Source organism: Barbatula barbatula (genome assembly GCF_947034865.1).
Source record: "Barbatula barbatula genome assembly, chromosome: 25".
In the NCBI taxonomy this organism is placed as follows: Eukaryota; Metazoa; Chordata; class Actinopteri; order Cypriniformes; family Nemacheilidae; genus Barbatula; species Barbatula barbatula.
The window spans coordinates 3,854,517-3,878,246 of record NC_136788.1 but is presented as its reverse complement, the minus strand read 5'-3'; the positions used below and the strand labels follow the sequence as shown (position 1 = coordinate 3,878,246).

Sequence of the window (23,730 nt, the reverse complement as noted above, 5' to 3'; positions counted from 1 at the left end):
TTGTAGGCGGTACTTCGGGGAGAAGATCGGGCTGTATTTTGCATGGCTGGGCTGGTATACAGGTATGCTGATCCCTGCTGCACTTGTCGGCCTCTTCGTTTTTCTCTATGGGCTTTTCACCATGGACTCCAGCCAAGTAAGGTCAGTCTCAGGTGTCTGAGGCCGTCTCAAAATGGGCAATGCGGGTACCTTGACCAACACACACACAAAACAAGTCTTGAGGCTATAAGGAGCTTGAATTTATGATTTATATTTCTATCGGGTTTTAGTAAAGAGATCTGTGAGGCCAACACCACCATCATGTGCCCCATGTGTGAAGGAAACTGTAGCTCCTGGACGTTGAGCGACAGCTGTGTCTACGCAAAGGTACTAGCTTTGATATGAACTTTCTGTCTCATTCTCCTAAAAAAACTATGGTTCAACATTCCCAGTTTCCCCCTCCCCATAAAAATCCCACAAAAAATTACATATTACATATACATGCATATTACATTTACCTATCAAATCCCCATGTAATGCCTTTTTGTACCTTAGTAATTCGAAGAATTAACGGCAATTTAATATTTTGGCAAATATTTATGGTTGACAATCATAAAATAAAAGTTGCACGTATTGCTACACAGAGGGTGTGCAAAAGACATGGGTAAAGGGGTTCTGATCAACTTTATAAAAAGAGGTGTTGTCGAAACACTTTCTCATGTGAACAGATAAACGGTGTAAACAGTGCAGATTAAGCACATCATCTGCATCTGAATGTTATGATTGGGCCGACCCAGTCATATGTCATCATACAGTACATGCCACTATACCGGTAATCCTAATTCTTCCTTTACAGTTTGCATCATACCAGTAATTTGACACAGAATCTATTAAGGGTAGTTTACCAGAAAAGCTTGTTGTGTGAAAGCAGCTGTAATGTAATGAAATTATGCCAATGATGTGTTTGATATTATGACAAAAAAGCACCAGCCAGGTCGGCAGGGGCATCTCAAGTGGGGGAAAAGGGTGACCGAGTACATAGGGTGGCATGTGAATGTTTTTTCAAGTTCCTGAAATTATTAATGTTATTATTTTACAATTGTGCGCCTATGCTGCGCGTCTGTGTACATGCCTCACACGAGCACAGCATGAATCGGTGAACTGCACGATAGGCTGTATGAGTGAAGTGGAATGGACTCATCCCTGCTGAAAGCATTCTGTTGTCCCTCCGCTAGAGATCCGAGTATTCCACTTCAGGTTTTCCATCTCCCGCCAACATTCTTTGTTCAATGACTCCACTCACAGCAGATGATGGATAGTCTCATCGACAGGTAGATGAAGTACAATACAATTTACAGCTAGTGCTTGATCCGATAAAAGTAGTATTTGGGTCATTTTAAGCCTATTCTTACACTACACATTTTACAGTGGGTACCAGAAAAACATTTCTACTGTACAATTGTTAAATGTGTAATGTTTTGGACAATACTGCTCAGCGTCTAAAACACAATTCATTTTAAATATAGTTAAATTGTCAATTCATGTTTAATGAGATACTGAGGAGATATATTGGTTTAAAAGTATATCACAATTCATACAGAAATGAGATTCAGTGCTGTATTATTAATACATATATAAATGTACTTGATATATAGTGTGGAGGTGCCTCACACATTCACAGGCCCCGGAATTCTGTGCTACGCCCCTGCGGGTCTTGTAACTGGCACTGCGCACCGCCCCAATGCTCGGGACGGCCCTGGCGGTAACAATATAAAATTATACCTAAAGCTAAATAAAAGGCCACGTTCCTTACACCTTTCAATAATTCCTTCCTAGTGGTCTCACCCACACACCATGAAACAGTTTATCAAAATGGTCCTTGAAATCCTTCTGAGATTGACGATTGACTGATTTCTCACGCAAGGATTTCTCAACACCAAATACTGCTGCATCTCCTTCCAACAGCCTTCCCTGCTTTTCAGACACTTTTCTCTGTGGTTCTTCCAAACACTCTTCCGAAAATCCAAAAGTCTCATAAATTCCTATCACATCCAGAAGGGTTATATGCCAGTGGACTATCAGGCTACTCTTTGAATGCAGGTTAAATAAACACTTATCTGAGTAATATGTAAGTATGCCAAAGCCTGGCTGTTCATATATTTAAGAAACCCCAAAGACGCTCCACTCGTCTTATCTCATTGCCTGCCAAAATCTCATGTTAAGGAGCAGAAGTGAGTGACGAGACTCGCCTTCATTTGTTTCCAGCACATCCTTGGACACATCCACTTTTTCCAATAAGTTAAACTCCAGTAGTCCATTTTTTACTTCCAACTAATGATTTTAACTTTCTGTCTTTAATGGCCAGCTCGTCTAAACATGCTGTCATTATCTAACTTACCTTCATGGTATTTGTAGCACTTCATTCTGTGAAACACAAAACAATACCGTTCACTTTCATTGTAAGAGCACAATCATTAAAAAAGTTCCACTATAGAAAGTTCAGTCATTTGGTTGGAATAAAATTATTGTCAGTAAATATTTCTATTGTTTTTTTTTGTTGACATGTGTATTGCTCATCGATTGAGGTTAAAAGCCTTTCATGATTTTGCCAATTAAGAGAGGTTCTTGGTTCAACATTATTGTTAACCTTAACCATATCCCTAAAACCGGTTTAGTGAAGTTGATGATGTAGAATCACCTTACCCATGGTCGTAAGCTTCAAATGAACTGTATATTTGATTGGTTGAGAGAAATGTTATCTATATAGAGTCAACAATGATGTTAAAATGCTCCCTTGGCTAAATGAATTCAAGCTCGGCACCAATTTCGTCTTGTTTCTTCAAAAAACGCTAAGGAGAAAAATACAAATGGGAAAATGTATACAAATAAAAGTCTAGTGTAGTGTAAAATGTATTTTATGCGAAATGTGCTGTATTAAAGACTTTTGTTTGCACTTTTGGTATTGTATCTAAGATTCTTATAGATCTTTATCCGTAGCTCAAAGATTACTCAGCTCACTGTTGTCTGTTATTATATATTTATTTCTTGTAATACATTGTGTTTTCTGCACCAACAGGTGACTCATCTTTTTGATAATGGAGGCACTGTCTTCTTTGCTATCTTCATGGCAATATGGGGTGAGAAATATTTTTTAATACATTTATTCAACTGTTTCCACCAGCACAAAGCATTTGGTTTGAAGTACAAATAAAGTCATTATAAAAGAGGGCTTTCAGCACGCAAGTGCAAAATAAGAATCAATAGTTGTCTGCTGCGGCTATAATAGCATTGACTCTAAAGCCCAAGAGAAGCGACTGTAATAAATCATTGCTTTGTCTCACATTACAACAAACCCAACGATCAGGTCACACAGTCAACCTCATTTACAAGCCAAATAGTTAAGTATTTCACATGTGCACGGACTTTAGTTCACTCTGTAGTATACATGAATGGACATGACCAATCGTGCAAACATTTAAATCGATACATAAATAAGTGTCAGACTGTCCCAGAGGTCACTGGTAAGCCAATGGTGTGTAATTGTGGACAGATTATTGTGCATAATTGACTGGAAAAGGCTAATGAATCATGTCCCTGAAGAAAAGAGAACGAGAAGCGAGAAAATCAACATGGCTCATTTACAGGACAAGAGGAATGGAATAACTTACAGTAGGGCCGATAGCAGATCGTACTTTTACTCATTTAGTCGTATTCATTTTTCGTACGTTTTAGTTATAAATTGCTGTAAAATTGTGGTGACTTTACTGTGGTGGTATGAAATGTCAATACTCAGAGATTTACTTAAGACTGTTGCTTAATCATGTCAGCACTCGGCATGAAATAGAAAAACGACCATTGAAGAAGACAGTTACACTAATTTCCAATAGACCACGCATTGCATTCAGATGGGATTCAGACGCAACGGAGTGTGAAATTAAGCTTGCGTAGATGGATGTGTTTGTGTCCATGTCTTTGTGTGAAGTGTGCTTCGCTTCTGTGTCACTCAGGTGCAAAGCTGTGGAAAGCAACATATTAGTCATGGCCATATTTAATATCAGCTGGTGAAGTGCTATAAACATCCATCAGTGACCCACTAACACCATCACCATTTAAGGTGGTTTCAACAAACTGTATTGTACTGTAATACACAAGTTTATAGTAATTACAACAAATAGCATCGTTGTATAAATTGTAGGAGTATTGTGGGAATAAATGCTAGTCTTGAACCCAAGATGGATAAAGGCCATGTACACACTGATTTGTTTTGTCAGTTACAACTGTACTGAAACCGGTTTGAATCCCCGAACAAACCTCTTTGTGTGAACAAAATACTGTAGTCACACTAATAAATGTAGAAGCGCCCATGCATAGTCAATTGCCATTGTTTGCACTCACTGCTTATTTTTACCATATTTCTTTACTGTAGCAAATTATATCACATTTATAAAATTAAAAAACCTCCATATAACCTGCCGGTTATGAGTAGCAGTAAAAATGAATGCATTGACCTTCTGTAGGTTTTATAGCTGAACCTGTTAAAATATGGAAGAGTTTATAGAAACGCGCAAGGCCCTTAACTTAAATGCACAGCTCAACACTCTAAGGTCTTTGGACATCTCAGGAAGTAATCTGATTTATGCTTAGTGCAGTTGTTTCATTATAATACTAATCCTTAATAATTATATATGACAGACCGGCCTCTCCATGGTGTTTCATTTAGAAAGACAAATTACCAAAGTGTACTGAGAGGGTCTAAAGTAAGAATTTACTAAACTTATTGTGCTGATAGTACTGTTTGAATTGTAAAGTGCAATTCCCAATTTTCCAAATGCTAGGTTGTGAAGAATGCAGCAGACTTCAATGAAAATGAACAGCTTCCTCAACCACTGAGATCCAAGCACCAAAACAAGTCTATTACAATACTATAACACATATATGACTGGTAATTATGTTTGATCGATTGAACATTTGATCAATATTTCTAAAGATGGGCATTTGAAAGTAGCTGTATATTTTGCAGCATGTAACCAAAGATATATTTATTAACAAGATACGCCACTGCCGTTACAATGAATGGCGAGGAACGCAACGCTCAATATGGCCGCTCTAGCGGAGGGAGTTCCACCTTCCAGTAAAACGAGCCAATCGTCAATCAGTAAAGACTGGCGATTCTCTAAGGCGGGCCCCTCGTGAGGCACTTGCCAGCTTGTTAGCAGGCGCAGTAGATGAGGGGACCTCGAAAAAAGTGATATTTAGGGCAATTTAACCTTAGCAAACCCAATTTATGTACACAGTTCATGTTTAATTATTTGATCAGACATATGCTGTTGATTTTTGTCAGGAATTTTTGAAATATCTGCCCTACGCCATTCAAGTAGACAGGACTGTGGACTTGCTATGACGTAAATAGCTGCCCAGATGCTTTGCAAACATGACCGCCGAGTGGCACGATTTCCCTAAATTGACTTTGATGTAACACACAATGTGTAATTTGAGGATTTTAGGAGCACTAGGCTATAGGTCAGGTGATTGGCCCACAAAAAAACTGTTTTTAATATGAATAGTAGTGCTAGATTTTACAGACCTTAACATTTGAGCACAAAACACTGTCAGTTGTACCGCTACAGGTTTGCTCGGCAGACTTCTGTGGCGCCAGGAATGGGGATGCAAGTCATACAGTATGAACAGACGTTTGGACTGTGTTATTAGAGCGCTGTGACAGGGATTGAGAGTGTACGGACAGAGACAAACAGGGGGACCTTACGGCATTTGCAAGTTTAAATCTTAACAATAAAAGACAGATTTCAGGAAGAAAAGATTTCTCTCTCTCTCTCTCTCTCTCTCTCTCTCTGTCTGTCTCTCTCCTTGCATCTATTTTGCTTTAAAGTAGGTCATAACAGTTATTTGGTATAAAGAAAGATTGAACATGAACATGAAAGCCGTGTTTTACTTAACTTAGATTTTTAGTTTCCAATTTAAGTGTTCATGACTTCACAAAATACGTTATTGCGTTGAAAAGGTCACAATTTGATGTAGGCGGAAGTACCTAGTCAGTGTTTACAAGTTGAACGTGCAAGTGTTCAACGTATTACATAAAGTCATGAATGCGCATCGCAGAACAGAGCCAGGCGAGCATTTAAGCCTATAATTTTTTTTGTTTTGAAAATGACCGATCGTTTATCTAGATAAGACCTTTATTCATCGTCTGGTATCGTTTAAAGCCATTTGAAGCTGCACTGTAATTTTGACCTTCAACCGTTTGGAGTCCATTGAAGTCCACTATATTGTCACGATCTGTGAGGGGAGAACCCAAATGCAGGCAGCCTCAGGGTGAAGGGGTTAACAAGGACTTTAATAATAAAACAGGAACAAAACAAAAACCCACGAGGGGGTAACAAAACAGAGTACACAATAAACTGAGGACTAACACTTGACAAGAACTTTGACTACAAAAAACACCTAGACTAACAAAGCACTCACACTGACTATATAACAATAATAGTCACTCCACGACATGGCATAACGTATGGAAGCATGAACTAAGTACAACAAACCAGCACAAGACAATAGACAAGAGGGCATTAAATAGGGAGACTAACAAAGGAGATAACGATGGGCAGGTGTGGGTAATGCAACACAGGAGGAAAGCTATACTAGAAACGAGAGGGGCAGGGTCAAATGACGAGACAGGAGAGAACGCATATTATGTCCTGATTGACCCGAATATGTTTCTCTCCACATAAAACACGTGGGTCTGTCATGATTCTGCCCCTAGACCAGAAAATCAAGACAAGAGCAGGCAGAATCATGACATATATGGAGAAAAATCCTGGAATGTTTTCATCAAAAACCAAAAATTAATTTTTTACTAAAGAAAAAAAGACATAAACATGTTGAATAACATGGGGGCGAGTAAATTATCTTGAAAATTTTATTTGAAAGTGAACTACTCCTTTAAGATAGGAGTGGATGATGAGCTTTGTGGATGGATTCTAACACCTCTATGTCTTGCCATGTCAGTGTTAGATGCCTTGTTTTCTTTTCTGCAGACAGCACATGATTCAAAACTTTATACTGCTCCAGAACCCTTGCAATCATTTTTTATTTTATCGCCCATCTCGTCGGACACTCTGTAATCAAGTGCTCAGGCAGATTCAACTCTTTTTTTTTTGGCTGCATTCAATGCCATTCTTTTTTTCCAGCTGTAGGAGAATTGACTGACCAGCGTCTTGCAAATGCGTACTGCTCGCTGAACCCTGTCATCTGTCAATGCCTTGTCTAAAAAAAAATATTGTAAAAGATGACTATTCAATTAAAATGCTTCGGTTATTTCATTCATTTTCATTATTATTTGCGTGGTCTAAGCTATGTAAAAGCTAAGCATTTCTTGTTTGCATTGCACAGCACGTTTGAGGGCAATGCTTGCTATAGGTAAATAGCATCACTGTTAAAGGCTTTTAATCCGACAAAAAGATAGCAGTTTGCAGTAAGTTAGTAGTTTCCTGACAATATCAGGAAACGCAACATTTCAGTGTCCAGGAACACCTGATTCCCTTGCAAGTCATAGGGAAGCCTTAAGGATCGCAGTTGAGTCCAGCTGTCACTGGACACATTTTATCAGATAAGTCTTGTCATGAAAGTGTTTTATTATAACTTAGAAAGGGTGACCTTCAGATTTCCTTTAGGTGCCACTTAGCAGATGTGTTACGATGCATATCCTTCCCTCACAGTGACTTTGCCCTTAAAATGGACCTGTTGTGTATCTCTTTCTGTTCAAATCATACCATACCCTTCTCCACCACAGCCACTGTGTTCCTTGAGTTCTGGAAAAGGAGGAGGGCGGAACTAACCTACGACTGGGATTTGATTGACTGGGAGGAAGAGGAGGTGAGCTTGCCATCTTATAAAGACTGTACATTTTTAGCTCAGGTTATGTAATTGCTGCCTACATGGCCATGAGATACACTTTGTCAGACCTGTTTACATGACCGTTTAGTTCATGAACTGAAAGTGGTGTGTGTTTGTTGTATTCCTTATAGTGTAAATCCTGTGTCATGATGTGTTCTGTGAGTGTGCCTTATATCGAATCATGTTATGTTGTGCATGCTGTATTCCTGACCCGAATACAACTCAAGGGACGTTCACACTGATGGCAATTACGAGTGACTGTTCAATGACATTGAATTAAAGTTGGCTATTTGAGGTAACAATACAACTACAGTATACAGAGCAGAGCTCATCTTTAGCTGATGCAATGAAGTGAATGAAGTGGTCCAGTGGTCAGCCTCCATTGCTGGAGTATGGACCCCCATAGAATCAGTACAGTGACTCGCCAACCTCCAGTCATTTGCATCAAAAGTCGAATTTTCATCACCCTGGTTTTCTGCACAGTTTTAAGTTTCGCATCGGAAATGCCAAAAATCTTAAATTTGAAAAAGTTAATTCGCAAAAAAGTTTTTAGTTTTTGCGAAAAACAATTAATGCAAATTATAAATAAATTCTGATTTAGCGAACATTGATGAAGCGGCTGCTCCCGTTGATTGTGTCTTTCCGGTTTCCAGATCTTTTTTATTTACTGTTGGTTACTAGGTTTCCAATTCCCCTGTTATCCCCTCAAGTAACTTGATGGAAATGCACCGATTTCACATTAGTCTTTCTGTTACTGTGAACTTTGAAAAGATTTGGATCAAGTTTGAATGGAAACCCATCTAATGAAGACATTTTCAAGGAGAGTTGCGATGTGGCCAGGTAATTTTATGCAAATGAGCATGAAGTAATGCAATGCACAACTATTAATAAGAATGAATCCAAAGTATGCAAAATGGGGGGGACTTTTATTTTTACATCCACAAATCAAAACTCAGTCAGTGTGAACATCTCCTTGTGAATTACATTCTGTATCATCTCAGCATGTGTCATTAAATCATTGTTGTGTTCAGTGTATGATTTGTATGATACAGTATGTGTGTGAGTGTGTCAGTGTAATGCGTGTCCAGGGGAAATCCTTGAGAGATAGAGCATCCAGATGTGACTGATGTTTGCTGTTGGTCTGGTTGTTGCTAATTTCTGTATCACGGTGGTTCTCAAACTATTAGTGTTCCTGTTTATTTTTTTGTTTTTATTTACAATTTTAACATGTGTTTTTGTTTGTAATTATTAGACACTAATAAGTATTGTTGGTCGAGTAAAATTTGTTTCCCTTTCAGTCGGTCGCTCAACGTTGTGTTGAGAGACAGACTGGGGTTTGATCTTGAGAACCTATCTGTAACAAAGTTCCATAAAAGGTTCCATAAAAGGGAAAGAAGGAGGCGGGAACCGGGGGTAGGGTCAGCCGTGCGCCTGGGGGTAAGGACAGCCGAGACCAAAGAAAAGGAGCCGGAAGCACAAGGAGCGAGAGAGACGAGAGGGGAAAAAAGAAAAAAATCCTGTTCCGGTTCCCCGACATGCTGTCGCTCGGTCCTCAGCCAGCCGAGAAGCTCTTCCTCTCGGTGCCATGCAATAGTACTGGACGTTCGGTGGACTGCTCGATCCTCCTACGCCTCCTGGCGGCCGGTGGAGGCTCCTCCAGCGTAGGGCAGCTGGTCCCCCGTTTCCTGCTCCTCCCCTTCATGGCGGGTGGCAGCAGGCTCGGCCCACGGCGAATGGTGCCGATGTCTAGGCTCCCTCTCGTACGACAGCCCTCCCACCTCGACCCAGGAGCACGGCAGTGAGGTCTTCATCCCATCCAAATCCTGGATCCAGCACCACCGCCTCGGGCAGCCACTAGCAGACTTCTCCCGTCCGCTCTGCCTAAACTCCTCAGCACCACGATCACCCTCGGCAGCGAGGGCTCTCCGACAGCATGTCTATCCTTCCTCCCGGGTTTTGGCACCAATGTAGCACAGTTCCATAAAAGGGAAGAAAGGAGGTGGGACCCGGCGACCATTGAACAAAACTTTAATCAAATCAAATAAACAACAAACATGGAAGTAATAGACCAGCAGCCACCTAACGGTAGACTGCCGGCCATAAAACATAAACACAAACTTAACACATGTCCGGGCCCTGTCCTCTCTCGTCATACACTCTTGTCGCTCCTCTCTTATGCTTCCTGAGCTCCTCCGTGAGAGATGCCTATCCCTCACTATTCTCGTCCCACCCTGCTCGCCACACTATCATCTTAGAGAGGAATTTTAAAACGGTAATGGGCTTGGTGAATGGCCCACGCACGCCAGTCTCGGCCCTGTACAGGTATAAAAGGAAGATTGCGGCAGTCATTCATTCATCCTTTGTTCTTCGGAACCTGCGTTGCATATGGTGTCAAGGAAAATCGTCTCTGAGACTCACTTCAATCTGTTGGATTTACGACGCGGAGCAGCGGACTTCTCCCTTCTGAGCGGTCTTCCCCTGGGCAATTCGGCAGCGAGCTACAGACCTAAAAGAGTAAATTTCTGTATCCTTGGGTGTGACTCATCCCTGAGTCAGACGGTCATGATTCCTGCGTCACATGCTTGGCAAGCATGCTGAGGCGGGTTTCGTTGATCCGGCATGTTGTCAGAACATTCCTGTCAAGCCTGGGTGTCGCAACTAGCTCCTATGGAGTCAGCATGTGGCCAAATCTCTGCGAGCCATGTTTATTCTGGGCAATCTTAACAAGACAGCCGATGCGCTCTCTCGTCAAGGGATGCCCCGCGGTGAATGGCGAATCCATCCCTGTGCAGTCCGGCCCATATGGGAGCGGTTCGGCCCGGCGCAGGTGAGCATGTTTGCCTCCCCGGACTCCACCCATTGCCCGCTTTGGTACTACCTGACCAAGGGTCCCCTCGGCACGGATGCCTTAGCACAAAGCTGGCCACGGGTAAAGCGGAAGTACCTCTTCCCCACAGTGAGCCTCCTGGCACAGGTCCTCAATTCCCCTGACGAAGGACCTTCTGTCGCAGGGGAAGGGCACGGTTTGGCACCAAACCAGGCCTCTGGAATCTCCATGCCTGGCCCTGGACGGGAGGAGGAGACCTTGAGTGGATTGGCTTGGGCGTACGTCTGCGAAAGCGCCTTCTACCCTTTCCAGGTGAGTCTAGCGCGCTATATAGCCTCCCTACTTCCCCCTTAGAGCGAAGTGCAGACGCTCCATCCATTACTAAGCATTGGCATTTTTGGTAAACAGACCGGGTCACAACACTTCGCCAAACCGCTGCAGCGACTGGAAAATGCCACTCAGGTTCGTCAGCCCAAAGGGTGAATGAATGACCGCCGCCATCTTTCTTTTATACCCGTTTGTGGTTAATGGTTAATAAAATACAGAATCATGATTTTAGCAATTATATACATTAAATTAAATTGCATATTCATGTTTTACTTAAATTGTATCTGCTTGTTTGTTTGTTTTTTAATATAGCCTATAGTATTAAAGTACATACAAAAATGTAACTCCTCTGTAATTAGTATTATGAGAAGTTGTATGTGTTAATAATTTAAATTAATTACTTTCAGTAGATTCAAAAAATGTCAAGTCAGGTGCATAATGGGATATATCATAAATGGGATATATCTTAAAGAGAGTTTGAGAATTACTGCTGTATACAATCCTTTTGCAATATTCAGTTGACTGATCTTAAAAGATGCACACTGTATATGCCTTGTCAATAGATGCATCATGTTAAGGATTCTGAAGTGAATATACCGTGGTTCATTTATGTCATGTGATTTAACCTCTGGTATAGCATCATCACTGATCACTATGTTTCCAGCCAAAGTAGATGATGCTGAACATCTTGTGTTATGAGAGTCCGTCATGGCAGCTAAAAGCAAATGTGTGGTTTATTTTTCAAATAATATGTTGTCTTCTTGAAAAGGAGGAACTACGGCCCCAGTTTGAAGCCAAATACTCCCGGAAGGAGAGAGTAAACCCCATCTCAGGAAAACCAGAACCCTTCCAGCCTCTCACAGATAAACTCAGCCGGCTCATGGTGTCTGTGTCGGGAATCTTTTTTATGGTAGGATCCTGTGTTCAGTCAGTTCAGCTAAAAAAAGTATTTCTGTAGAAAGATTTCAAATTATCTAGATTAGATAATTTATACGTAATGTCTAACAGGACATAACGATCAGACAACTCCAGAACTTAAGATAAAAACTTTAACCCTTCAGCTTTCCATTCCAAGTGGTTGTTTTTAAATTTTTCCAAGTGTTGTTTTACTTAATCATTACTTTTCGTTGTAATAGAAGTAGTATTTTCTGGATGCTTCTGGGGTTTTGCCAGAGCTATTGAAAGAGAGCATTTTGAAGCAGTGTGATCTTGCCACCACATAAGGTCCAAACTCTCAGCCTGTTTCAATGGCGTCAAGACAAGTCCACTTTATTTCAAGCAGGACAGACAACAGAAAGGACTGTATTTGCAGCCATTTTCATTTAATATAAACACATTAAATGAATTGATTTCAGTGTTTTACTGGCATGGCATTACAGTTTGTATGCATTCATATGTTTCCCGTGCCTCTATGATTATTATTACATTCCCATGTGAACTTCAAATAAATCTGCACAACAAGTAATTTATTAAAGAATAATCAATGATTGCAACAAAAACACAAAGAACATTGAAAAATGAACAAGGCGACCAATTGCAGCCAATAAGATAATTGTATTATATAATGCAATGAAACGTAACAGTTTACACAGAAGACGAACGATGCCACACAGGTTAAATTGAACAGGTTTTAATCATTCTTGGTAACTTCCACAGGTTAGTGCAAAAACAAGATAACGTCCACATGATCATGCAAAACATGTAAAGTCTCAAGGAACTCATGTCTCCGCTATGTTACCAACAAGAGGTAGTGTACATCTAGACCGCCCAGGGAACAACGCCATGGTGCAACATATAAAGGGTCTGGTTACGAGAGTCAGGTGTGGGGAAAATCTAGATGGCCAATGGGGTGCAATGACTGATGGGCATTGGAGTCCATGGGTTATTGTGAACGAGTATGACGGGGTGGGTGGTGGCAAAATAAAATAACTTGTTAATTTCATGGGCAGTCTTCATAGAAACTCATTGAACTTCCTGCTGGAAGAGATGGATGACAGAAAGTCGCAAGCACACACAAAACAGGTTTCAAAAAACTGTATTTATTTAATAAACATCCTTATAAAAAAAGACCAGTTTGACAGAGGTGTGTATGGTTATGTTGTATTATAATGAATTTATGCGTTTGGCAGATGCTTTTATCCAAAGCGACTTACATTGCATTATTTAGTTTCTGATGACCTTGGCGTTAGTGCCGTGCTCTAACCACTGAGCTACAGGAATGCATAAGTAAATTATTAAATATAAATTAAAGATCAACAGCTGAAAGTCTGGATTTAGAAGGCAAGGGATATTGTGTTGTGCAAGTTGTATTATTTGTATTCTACACTACCAGTGTTGAATTATGACGGGTTGTTAACTAGGGAAGCGCTACTCACGTTAACTGCTAGAAAGAAATAAAATATAGGACTTTAACTAGCTATTATGATATTTACCTGTTGCTTGTCATTGTATTTGTCCTGTAGAGGTCTATGGGACTGATGCAACTCTCTCTTTCAACGGCTCTGAGCTTTGATGAGGTTGCTATGGTTTCTGAATGGTTGTTAACACAGTGTACAGTGTTGTTAAAGTAATTATCGGAAACATTAAATCATGCCTATTAATATCGAGAAGGTTTACTGTTTAGGTGGCCTTGTTCCATACTGAATATTATAATAAATTGTCTCCCTTTGCTGGTGTTGATATATGAGATTGGAGGTTTAGCTGTCAAAATGCATCTTATACTGTATATATGATCTACTGTTTGTGACCATTATGTTCCTGATATTACATTTTGACACACACCTATTGCAGATCTCTTTGGTTCTGACAGCCGTGTTTGCCGTGGTTGTGTTCCGACTCATTGCCATGGAGAAATTTGCTTCCTTTCAGTGGGAGTTTGTGAAGAAGAACTGGCAGTTTGCCACCTCAGGCACTGGAGTTTGCATTAATTTTATGATCATCATGTCTCTGAATGTGGTTAGTGACTTTTTTCCAGTCCCAAAGGCTTTTGTACACCAAGACACAGACAAACAACCAAACAAAATTACCCAGCTAAAAATGTTTAAGTATAACAAAAAATTAACGCTGTAAAATGAATGAATTTGTCTTAAGCTCTATGACAAGAACCTGATGAAAAATGTGCCGATTTGCGCAAGTACTATGAACAGCAGGTTTTGCAAAAAATGGTTGAATGAAACTCCCGTACTGTCTTTACTAATTTTTATATTTGCCATGTTTAGTGCAAAATAAAACCTAAAACATTTAACCGATATGCTGTCATTCTCCTAGAAGTGGGAAATATGCTAAATATATCATAATACGATAATAATTGTTTTCCTACAGTGTTTTGTATGAACACACAGCTGTATTATGAAATTTGATTTGTTTGTGCACGTACGTGCGTTGTTGCATAGTCAGAACAAATCTGTTCAGTTTTAAAACTGTTCATTGTTCAACACGTCTATTTTCTTTTACCCAACAGGTCTATGAGAAAGTGGCCTACCTTCTTACAAACTTGGGTAAGGATTGATCCATCCAGTGTGACTATTGATTTAAGATGAAATTCCAGAGGTGGCAACTCTTCACCTTCCTCTAACAGCGTATAAGATACTGCTGTGACATTTTTCCCAATGACTGGATCATTCTAGCATGACTTGAGGTTTAAGGTTGTGTTACTTGTGGTCTAGAACACCCGCGGACAGAGTCAGAATGGGAAAACAGCTTTGCCCTCAAGATGTTCCTCTTCCAGTTTGTCAATCTCAACAGCTCCACCTTCTACATAGCATTCTTCTTAGGCAGGTGAGAGCACAGATCCACATTTATCTGTATTTGTTGTTTGTTTTTCACGAAAGTCTATTCCGTAGTTACTACTCTATTTAGCCAGACAATTCAACTTGAGCTGTGCTGTTAAACCTTGGTGGCAACAAACATGCAGACACAAACCCCTTCTCCCATGTTAGCATGGCTAATTAAATTTTGATGCTAAACTAATGTTACTGTGGTGTGTGTTTATTGTGTTTGTGCGTGTTTCACAGGTTCGCTGGCAGGCCGGGCGACTATAATAAGCTGTTTAACCGATGGAGAATGGAGGAGGTGGGTGAGATAAGATGGGTTGTAAATGAGTCCTCTCGCACTTGGATATTATTGCCTTTTGGCATCATCAACGCACCCGTATTAACATCTTTCCTCAGTTATGCAACTACCGTCAGAATTTAATAAAAAATTTCATTATTCAGTGCAGACTTCCTCATAAATGCATGATCATAACTATTGCGGTTGTTCATAACACAGTCTGCCAGAATCATGTGCTGTGTGTTTGCATCTCAACCCTACACATTACCTGTCAAATTCACAACCAGGAGATAAAGATGTTTTATTATTGGTCTTTCTTCTTGTAGTGTCACCCCAGTGGCTGTCTGATTGACTTGTGTCTACAAATGGGAGTGATCATGGTGTTAAAACAAATCTGGAACAATTTCATGGAGCTGGGCTACCCGTGAGTATTATTAACAAGTAATGATGAGTAAAGTCTGTTTAAACATATATCATTAATATATAGCAGCATATACATTTAGCTTATGAATGGGGCTGCAACTGGATTGCGTTCTGCAGGTATCATAGACCAGTTCTGGAATAAAGGTTAATAAACTATTACAAATAAAAACAACAAGGGATTAAGAGACCCAGATATAAAAAAACTGCATCACCTCTAAGGAGTTGAGGATATTTGTTTCCACATTAATACAAGTTATCATTATGACCAGTGTTGTAGCCAGTCATGCTTGGGCCCATATGCAAAATCTTTGGAGGGAACGAGACATTGTGTTGAGAGACAGACTGTTTTTTTTTTCAAAACCTATCATCTCCGAGAGGAATTTAAAAACGCCAATGGGCTTGGCCAATGGCACACGCATGCCAATCTCTGCCCCATACATACGGGTATAAAAGGAAGATCACTCATTCACCCTTTGGGCTGAGGAACCTATGAGGTAACTCCCAGTCGCTGCAGCGGGCCAGCGAAGCGTTGTGGCATGAAGACACAACGTCTCGTTCCCTCCATCAGGGAGCGGATGTTACAGTCGTAACTGAGACGATCCCCTTCAGTTTCGATGTTGTGTTAAGAGACCTATCTCTACACGCCACGCCGCTGAGCCGTATCACATCATACTGAGAAGCCTGTACTGTAGGTCATCACAGACAGTGGCGTTTACCTCTAGAAGCCGTTTACCTGTCCGGAGCCGTAAAACTATGCCCACGAGCCAGCGGGCACAGGCGATCTTGGGACTGGTATGCCACAGTAATGGCATCCACAATCCGGGGCCAATCTCTGTTTAAAGACAGCCCTCCCCGGGAGCTTCTAAGGCTCTGCGTGCAGTCCAGATAGAGGCACAGTGTGTGTACTGGACACAACACGTTGGAGGTTGGGTCTTCCTCTCCAGAGGGGAACGTCTGCAGGTTCACCACCTGATCCCGGAAGGGAGTGGTGGGAACCTTGGGCACGTAACTGGACCAGGGTCTCAGGACAACTTGAGAGTCACCGGGCCCGAATTCTAGGCACCCATGGGACACAGAGAATGCCTGGAGGTCCCCCACCCTCTTGATAGAAGGCGAATGTTACCCTGACGATTGATGTCAGATTTGTAAATCGCAGTGAATCTCATGTGTGGCCATTTGTGATTTCGTTACATAAATAAAGGATGGGATCGGGGGTTTTCGGCAGTTTTCCATCATTTTTGTTTTATTTTCCTAAGGCATCTGATAGCGGTTGGATCCGGAAACGGTTTATGTTCATAATGGGGCGTGACGTCAGGATTGGATGCCAGGTATATTAATATAATAATCAGCATTCATGAGGTGCTTTGCATTGACTACTAATGGGCGTGTACAGGGTGGGATGTCTGGCTGATTCACGTACTCACACTTGCAGGTTATCTGTGATATATAAAGCAAATATTGCTTACAGGTGTGCGTACGCACGGTTTTACAAGTCTGAATATTTTTTTCTGTCCGCTATTTTGGGCTTACGGGCGCATGTACACTTTTAGTACGGATCCTACGCACAGCTTTATAAATGAGACTGAGATCAGTCATCTAGTCATTTTCAACAGTATTAGACAGCGATGAATTAAACTTGGATGCGGGCCACCAATCCCCTGGGCCCATATGCACCTGCATACCCAGACGCTACACCACTGGTAATGAGGGTTTTTTACGAAGCTTCCGAAACCATCCTTATTACAGGTTTTTGTAATCTTGCACGATTTCATTCAGACCTGCGACTGATTCATTCTAGCTGCTTTCGACAATATGCTTCAAGTCACCATGTGGGATGCGCTGCAGTGTGTAGACATGGAACAAAGGACTCCCAACTGAGCAAACGTAGATCAAGAACTTCCTAAATACAGACGACACATTACATTAGCTGCAGGGAAAGAATATATATTGACAAGCCTTGAAATAAATTACAGGAATTGAACTTTGCTTTTTCTGCTTCACCAAGAGATCCTTTGGGATATCTTGGGTGGGAGGGGTGTTAACTAACCATTGGTGTACTTCAGGGATCTGTGCTTGGTTCCCACTTCTTGTCAATATAGACAACGTTGCTGGGCATTCATAAAGGCACGTGAATTTTCTTAACAATAATGAAGACTTAAGCTATAGTGAAGACATGAAACCTATTATTTCAACCAGTCATGTAAAATGTCCTGAAACAAACAGAAAGATATCATAATTTATTAATGAATTTGTTACTCAGTGAGGTTCATAGGGACAGCAGGAGCTGTTATCTGCACTGGGACACAGGAACAGAGTTTGTCCTCGGTTCCTGTTCACTGCTCTCATGCTAGACTGATTGTGCCAACTTTGCATTAAAGAGAAAACGATGCATCATCAGAATGAGCTCCCGGTACAGAGTTCACTTTGAAGTCAAGAAACCATAATAAGGGACATTAGATAATTCCTGTCCACCATGACTGAATACTCTACAACGCTTACTGGCTTATGTGTTGATTTCGATTAAGCAATATTACGTGAGTAAAAGAGCTGCTGTACTGAATTTCAAGGCATAAGACCAGAGGTACAGTATTAATAGCCGTGCTGATATTTGATTCACCAGAACAATTGTGTGATATAGATTTTTTTTATATAAAAGACCTGTCAACATTGTTAATATTGGATAGCATATGTTTCAAACTAAATTTTGTCAGTTCTCATATCGATTCCTGCCAACCAGAGTAGTTTAAAATAAGCCAAAGGCAGGCCAAGGTCTTTTAAACATCCCAGTTCTGTTATTAGAAATATCAGAACTCTTGAAATGGTGCTTGTTCTATCAGAGTAGTGAACTGAACCAAAACATTGTTTCAATTTGATAACTTTACAATATATGGAAACCTGATTTTGATATTCCTCATGAAATCTGAAAATAAACAAAAACCTGCAATGCCTGCATGCCATTAAGGGTGGGTCCTGATGCTTGACAAACACAATAACACATTGTCCAGGGGTTGGGATGGATGGGCCAGGACTGTTCATGACCCCCAAAAATCCATTAAAGGACATTCAAAGTCTATGAGGATCAACGTATGCAGTTGGGTCTCAGCTATTACCAATTAAGTGGTAATAAATAACTGTGTTCTTCCTCCAGACTTCTGCAGAACTGGTGGTCTCTGCGTAAGATCAAGCGTGCAGGTGAGCAGAGTAAAAGTAAAGAAGAGCTTCCACAGTGGGACAGAGACTGGAACCTTCAGCCCATGAACGCTCACGGCCTGGTGGACGAGTACCTGGAAATGGGTGGGTTCTGCTCCACAACGTCTGGTGAAATAAATGTGCTATGTAATGCTGTGCAAGTGATTATACTAAATTATAATGATAATTTGTTTATTTTATTTACAGTGGACTATAAGATTAGTTTTTGTTCTGTACAGTTTTGCAGTTTGGTTTCACCACTATTTTCGTGGCTGCCTTCCCCCTGGCTCCACTGTTGGCTTTGCTCAACAACATCATTGAAATCCGATTGGACGCCTACAAGTTTGTGACGCAGTGGAGGCGACCAATGCCGGCACGGGCTACTGATATCGGTCTGTCGTTTTGGCCTCTATATAAGCTTGTGTCATTTACTTCCAACCTGCGTTTAGATCTTTTTGTATTTGTTATTAAATGAGTTCGCTGGCATGGTTTTCCACATATTTTAACTCTAATCTGAATATTGGCCAGGACATTTTGATTTGAATAATCTGGACAAAAATCAAAATCCTCTTGATTTGTTACATTCAAAGTTTTTTTTTGAATTAGGCATCTGGCATGGCATCCTGGAGGGAATCGGAGTTGTGGCAGTCATAACAAACGCCTTTGTAATCGCCATCACTTCAGACTACATCCCACGCTTTGTCTTTGCTTTCAAATATGGCCCCTGTGTGGACAAGGGTTACCGGAACGAAAAGTAAGAGGATTTAATTTAATCAGCAAGCGGCAACTGCAGTGCCAAGCAAACCAGAGGTTGCCAAGATGCAGCTTTGACTTTGGCAACTTTCCTAGAGAGTCTCCATGAAACTATTGTGTTCACGTTCAAAAATCAAATATAAAATCATTCAGATTTATGAGGATTCATATCAAGAAATCATCTAAACCAAATTTGGATGAAATACAATTACTGGGTCAACAAAAAATGTCAGTTTTGTCAAATATGTAAAAATGTGGAGAGAAAATCTGATGAAAAATGGTCAAAGGATTCTTTGAATCAAAGAGTTATGAGCAGAAAAGTGAATTACACTTTAGTTGCACAAGGAAGTTTTAAAAAACAACCCCCAAATTTGCTCAAATGATTTGCAAGGTTTTTATCACCTTGTTCTCTTCCATAGACTGCAAAACAGAATAAGAATTACACAACTTCAAAAATAAAAAGTGACTTATACAATGCTGTTTATGTTTTTGAACAGATGTCTGAGGGGATACCTGAACAACAGCTTGTCTGTGTTTGACATGGGCGAGATGAAAAATGGAAGTTATCACACACGATATTGCAGGTGCTGTTAAACTCATTTAGCACTGTATTTTCTTAGTTACATTTTTATCCAGATTAGAATCTCCAAACCTAATTCTTTCATTCTTCTTTACAGATATCGGGACTATAGAGCACCTCCATGGAGTCCAGAGCCCTATGATTTCACTCTGCAGTTCTGGCACGTTTTGGCTGCCAGATTAGCCTTTATCATCGTCTTTGAGGTCATTATTACTTTGATATTTAATACTGAAATTATAAAAATCTAAATGTATCTGTACCATGCTTAATACACAAAATTAAAAGGCTGTGGTAGGGAGGCAACCGGTGCTTTGAAAGTTGCGTTTCTTCAAGCAATTCATAATATGAAACAGTAAAGCTACACAAGCTACTTTCAAAAGTTGTTGATTTATCAGAGTCAGACTTACGGCTCACCTCGTCGTAGAATAGTCTGGCCAAAACCGCAGACTTAAACAGGAAATGAACACATATTGGAAGAAAAAGCTGCTCAGCTCTTGAAAAGCAAGACTGTTTTGATAATGTTTTGTTGAGTTAGTTAGCATCATGCTATTCATAGTGGGGGATGTCTGGGTGGTAAATTATGCAGAACTGTGCATATATTTTGCTGCTACAACTGTTCGGTTTTCTTAATAGTCACCTTCTTTCCAACTGTAAGTCACAAAGACAACATGCACAGTTGTGAACCTTTAAAAGTGCTCATTAAAGCTACTCCCCATCGAATTAATAATTCACTGTAAAGTCCCTCTGACAATCGCCTTAACTTCGGTATTGTGGTGTATTTCCGAAACAGAAACTTTTGTTATCTTTTCTTTTGTTTAGCATTTGGTGTTCGGCATCAAGACCTTCATAGCCCACATGATTCCAGACATGCCCAAAGACCTGTGCGATCGCATGCGTCGAGAGAAATACCTGATGCAGGAGATGATCTATGAGGCGGAACTGGAGCACCTACAGAAAGAACGGAAAAAGAAAGGCAAACGTTTTCACCACGAGTGGCCTTAGTCGTGCCTGCCCATAAACTCACACATTAACACGTACATGCCCACAGGAGAACCACGTATACACAAGAGAACATCAAGACTCGGAAGTGACGAAGAGACGTCATAGCAACAGCGCATTAGTGAACATACATGCTCAACCATTCTGCGGCCTTGGACGGCTAGCTATACCGATTCTGTGCATGTGCTGCCCACTTCAAATCTTAATTTCTGTGTTGAACCACAGAGAGGACTCTGTGTTTGAGGTCATAACCGGATCTCCGGTTGGGCCTTTGGAACCTGGAGTCGGCAGCTGTGCTCTGCACCAAAGAGATTCTTTTCAATCACAGACACCTACTTGAGAACTCCAGTCTTTCCTTTCATCCTCCCGAGGGCATTTTGCACATTAGAGAAGGATTAGAGACGGAAATGTGTAAGCTGCACTTTGAGGTTAAAGAAAGACCCGGAATAAAAGGGAATAAAAGAATGTGGAGGTGGATTTAGATGGAAGCACAACTAGATTCGCCTCTCTAAGTTGGCTTGGTTATTTTATTTTGTATTTTGACAAATTCAATTGATTAAGAGCATTTTCAGAAGATCCGTCATCAAATACTGGTCCTTCTTAACATGGCCTGCACTGGCAATGCTGTCCTGTCTTATTTCTCAATGAAAACGGAGCATCTGTTTAGCTGGTTGAGATGGTGTACTATGCCGACGAATGGCTTTGGGGTTCCTGTTTTCTGCTTGCCTACATGTCTACCTGTTTGTCATTCTGTCTATACGTACATGGCAGCTAGCATCCCGCCGTGAAGCCGTTCCTTTCCTGGAGCCAGGCTACGTAACAACGTTTACTAAAGGATACTAACTAACCAATGCCCCCACTCTTGGCTTGCCAGCATCTCACATTATGATTCTTGTTACAAAAGCGATTTCTGGTAAAGGTTATCAAACATTAACCTGATTGTTTATGCAAAAGGACCGTTTTTATGTAATGCATTGCCTTGAAAAGATATGCAGACATTTGTTTCAATACAAACAGTCATTTTGTAAAAGCAAAATAAGAGTCAACTGCAAACGTTGCAAAACAGTCCTAGAAATAGCAAGCATGCTTTTATCGCATGATGTCTTTTTGGTTTTCAGCTTTTTTATTAGCGTGTTTTTGTAAAAGACAACGGGGAGAATTCACTAAACAGTTTTGCAGCTTTAGTTGTTTTCCTGCAGTATTTTTGTGCAAAGCTTCGGTAGTGTGCACACCAGTATTAGTCTGTAACCCAGGTTTACCAAGTGCTAAATGCTTGTACAGTGCTGTTTTGTAAACTTTTGAGGGCAAACACGTGTCCTATTTATAACAATTCATCTTAATATTCAAATCTGTAAAACAATTGTGCCCTCTGACTCTGAATGTACATTTCCATAGGACTTTTATTTACGATCTGTGTAATTTAGAATAAGCAAGGAGCCGTTCTTGCTTTGAAAAGCAGCAGGGAGAAACACAATCGAATGACACGGAGATCTTGAGAGATGTTTAAAAAAACTCAAATAATGTTGCCTGAATACAAGAAAGCATCCCGTGTGAAACTTGACTGGATGGATTGCTGCGGGCTGAATCGGGCTGAATAAGGCTTTATTCAATAATACAGAAAAAACTGTTTCACAAAACTGTGATATATCTTTACATTTTCTAGTAATCATGGCATGGTCGTCCATTGATGATGATTAAATGTGAAAATAGATCTTAACTGGGCTTGCATTCATTCAGACGAGTTCCTGTCTTGCATCATTCGAATCAGGTGCTAAAACAGTGCATCATGTGCATATAAACCACCTTATCAGTGAGTCCAGATCATTCTTAGTGAATTCCCCCCATGTCAGATTTCTAGTTTGGTAGTTTGTGTGAATTGAATTTGATAGTGTTGCATTGTAGCTTTGTTCTGATGCTGCTGTTAATGCACGACTGTGATGTGTTTTTAGGTTTATGGGTGAGTCAGTCCATGTCCCCTCCCATACTGTATATGTTTGGAATATCACTTATACAGTATTCTGTCTTCTTTATTCCCCAATGCGAATGCTGTACCTTTGATGATATTAATGTTTGATGTGACAACTGTAGCATAGTACTGTATGAAATGTTTATCGTTGCATAATGCATCACATGCAGTATTGTTTTTGATGGCAGACAGCATACCGTATATTGCGTGCAGTATGCAGGAAGCTATTGCAATAGTATTCTGACGTGATTATAACAATTTAGAAATATAAAACATTTTAATGAATCCAAATACAATTAGGTCATTAGACAAATACATTTTCCAAGTTGTCATTGGGACGATGAAACTGTATTTCCTTATTTAACATTTTGTTTTGGTTGAACCTTTTGTCATTTGTTTTTGAGTGGTGTGTATGCACATGTTTGATTTGTATTAGTGTGCTTGCATGTGTGTGAGTGTGTGTGTGTGTGTGTGTCTGTTTGATGAAATGAGTTTCCCAGCATGCATCTCATTATTTCACGAAACCCAAGGCAATGGCTGTGGTCAGAATGGCATACTACCATACGGGTGCATACGAATTTGATATGTGTCTGGAAAACCCAAATGACCCACTACATTCATCAAAATCTGAAGCATATAATCATAGCATGGAATAACGTTGCCCGCAGTGCAATGCAATGAGCTTAATGTTTTTCTGTGTGACAAATAAATATGAACACGGAGCATATC

The 23,730-nt window shown here is 40.5% G+C and overlaps 1 protein-coding gene across 1 annotated transcript in view; it reads left to right on the top strand.

Moving 5' to 3' along the window:
- ano3 (anoctamin 3) overlaps nucleotides 1–23,730 on the top strand; it is a 44,820-nt gene extending 21,090 nt beyond the window's left edge. Inside the window, exons 12-27 of the mRNA XM_079449609.1 lie at nucleotides 7–141; nucleotides 270–366; nucleotides 3,056–3,116; nucleotides 7,784–7,866; nucleotides 11,811–11,951; nucleotides 13,832–13,996; nucleotides 14,502–14,538; nucleotides 14,707–14,818; nucleotides 15,055–15,112; nucleotides 15,418–15,515; nucleotides 18,663–18,808; nucleotides 18,943–19,095; nucleotides 19,310–19,457; nucleotides 19,954–20,040; nucleotides 20,134–20,239; nucleotides 20,856–23,730. Of these exons, the coding sequence (XP_079305735.1) occupies nucleotides 7–141; nucleotides 270–366; nucleotides 3,056–3,116; nucleotides 7,784–7,866; nucleotides 11,811–11,951; nucleotides 13,832–13,996; nucleotides 14,502–14,538; nucleotides 14,707–14,818; nucleotides 15,055–15,112; nucleotides 15,418–15,515; nucleotides 18,663–18,808; nucleotides 18,943–19,095; nucleotides 19,310–19,457; nucleotides 19,954–20,040; nucleotides 20,134–20,239; nucleotides 20,856–21,038 (1,810 nt within the window). The 3' untranslated portion in view covers nucleotides 21,039–23,730. The remainder of the gene's footprint in view (nucleotides 1–6; nucleotides 142–269; nucleotides 367–3,055; nucleotides 3,117–7,783; nucleotides 7,867–11,810; nucleotides 11,952–13,831; nucleotides 13,997–14,501; nucleotides 14,539–14,706; nucleotides 14,819–15,054; nucleotides 15,113–15,417; nucleotides 15,516–18,662; nucleotides 18,809–18,942; nucleotides 19,096–19,309; nucleotides 19,458–19,953; nucleotides 20,041–20,133; nucleotides 20,240–20,855) is intronic.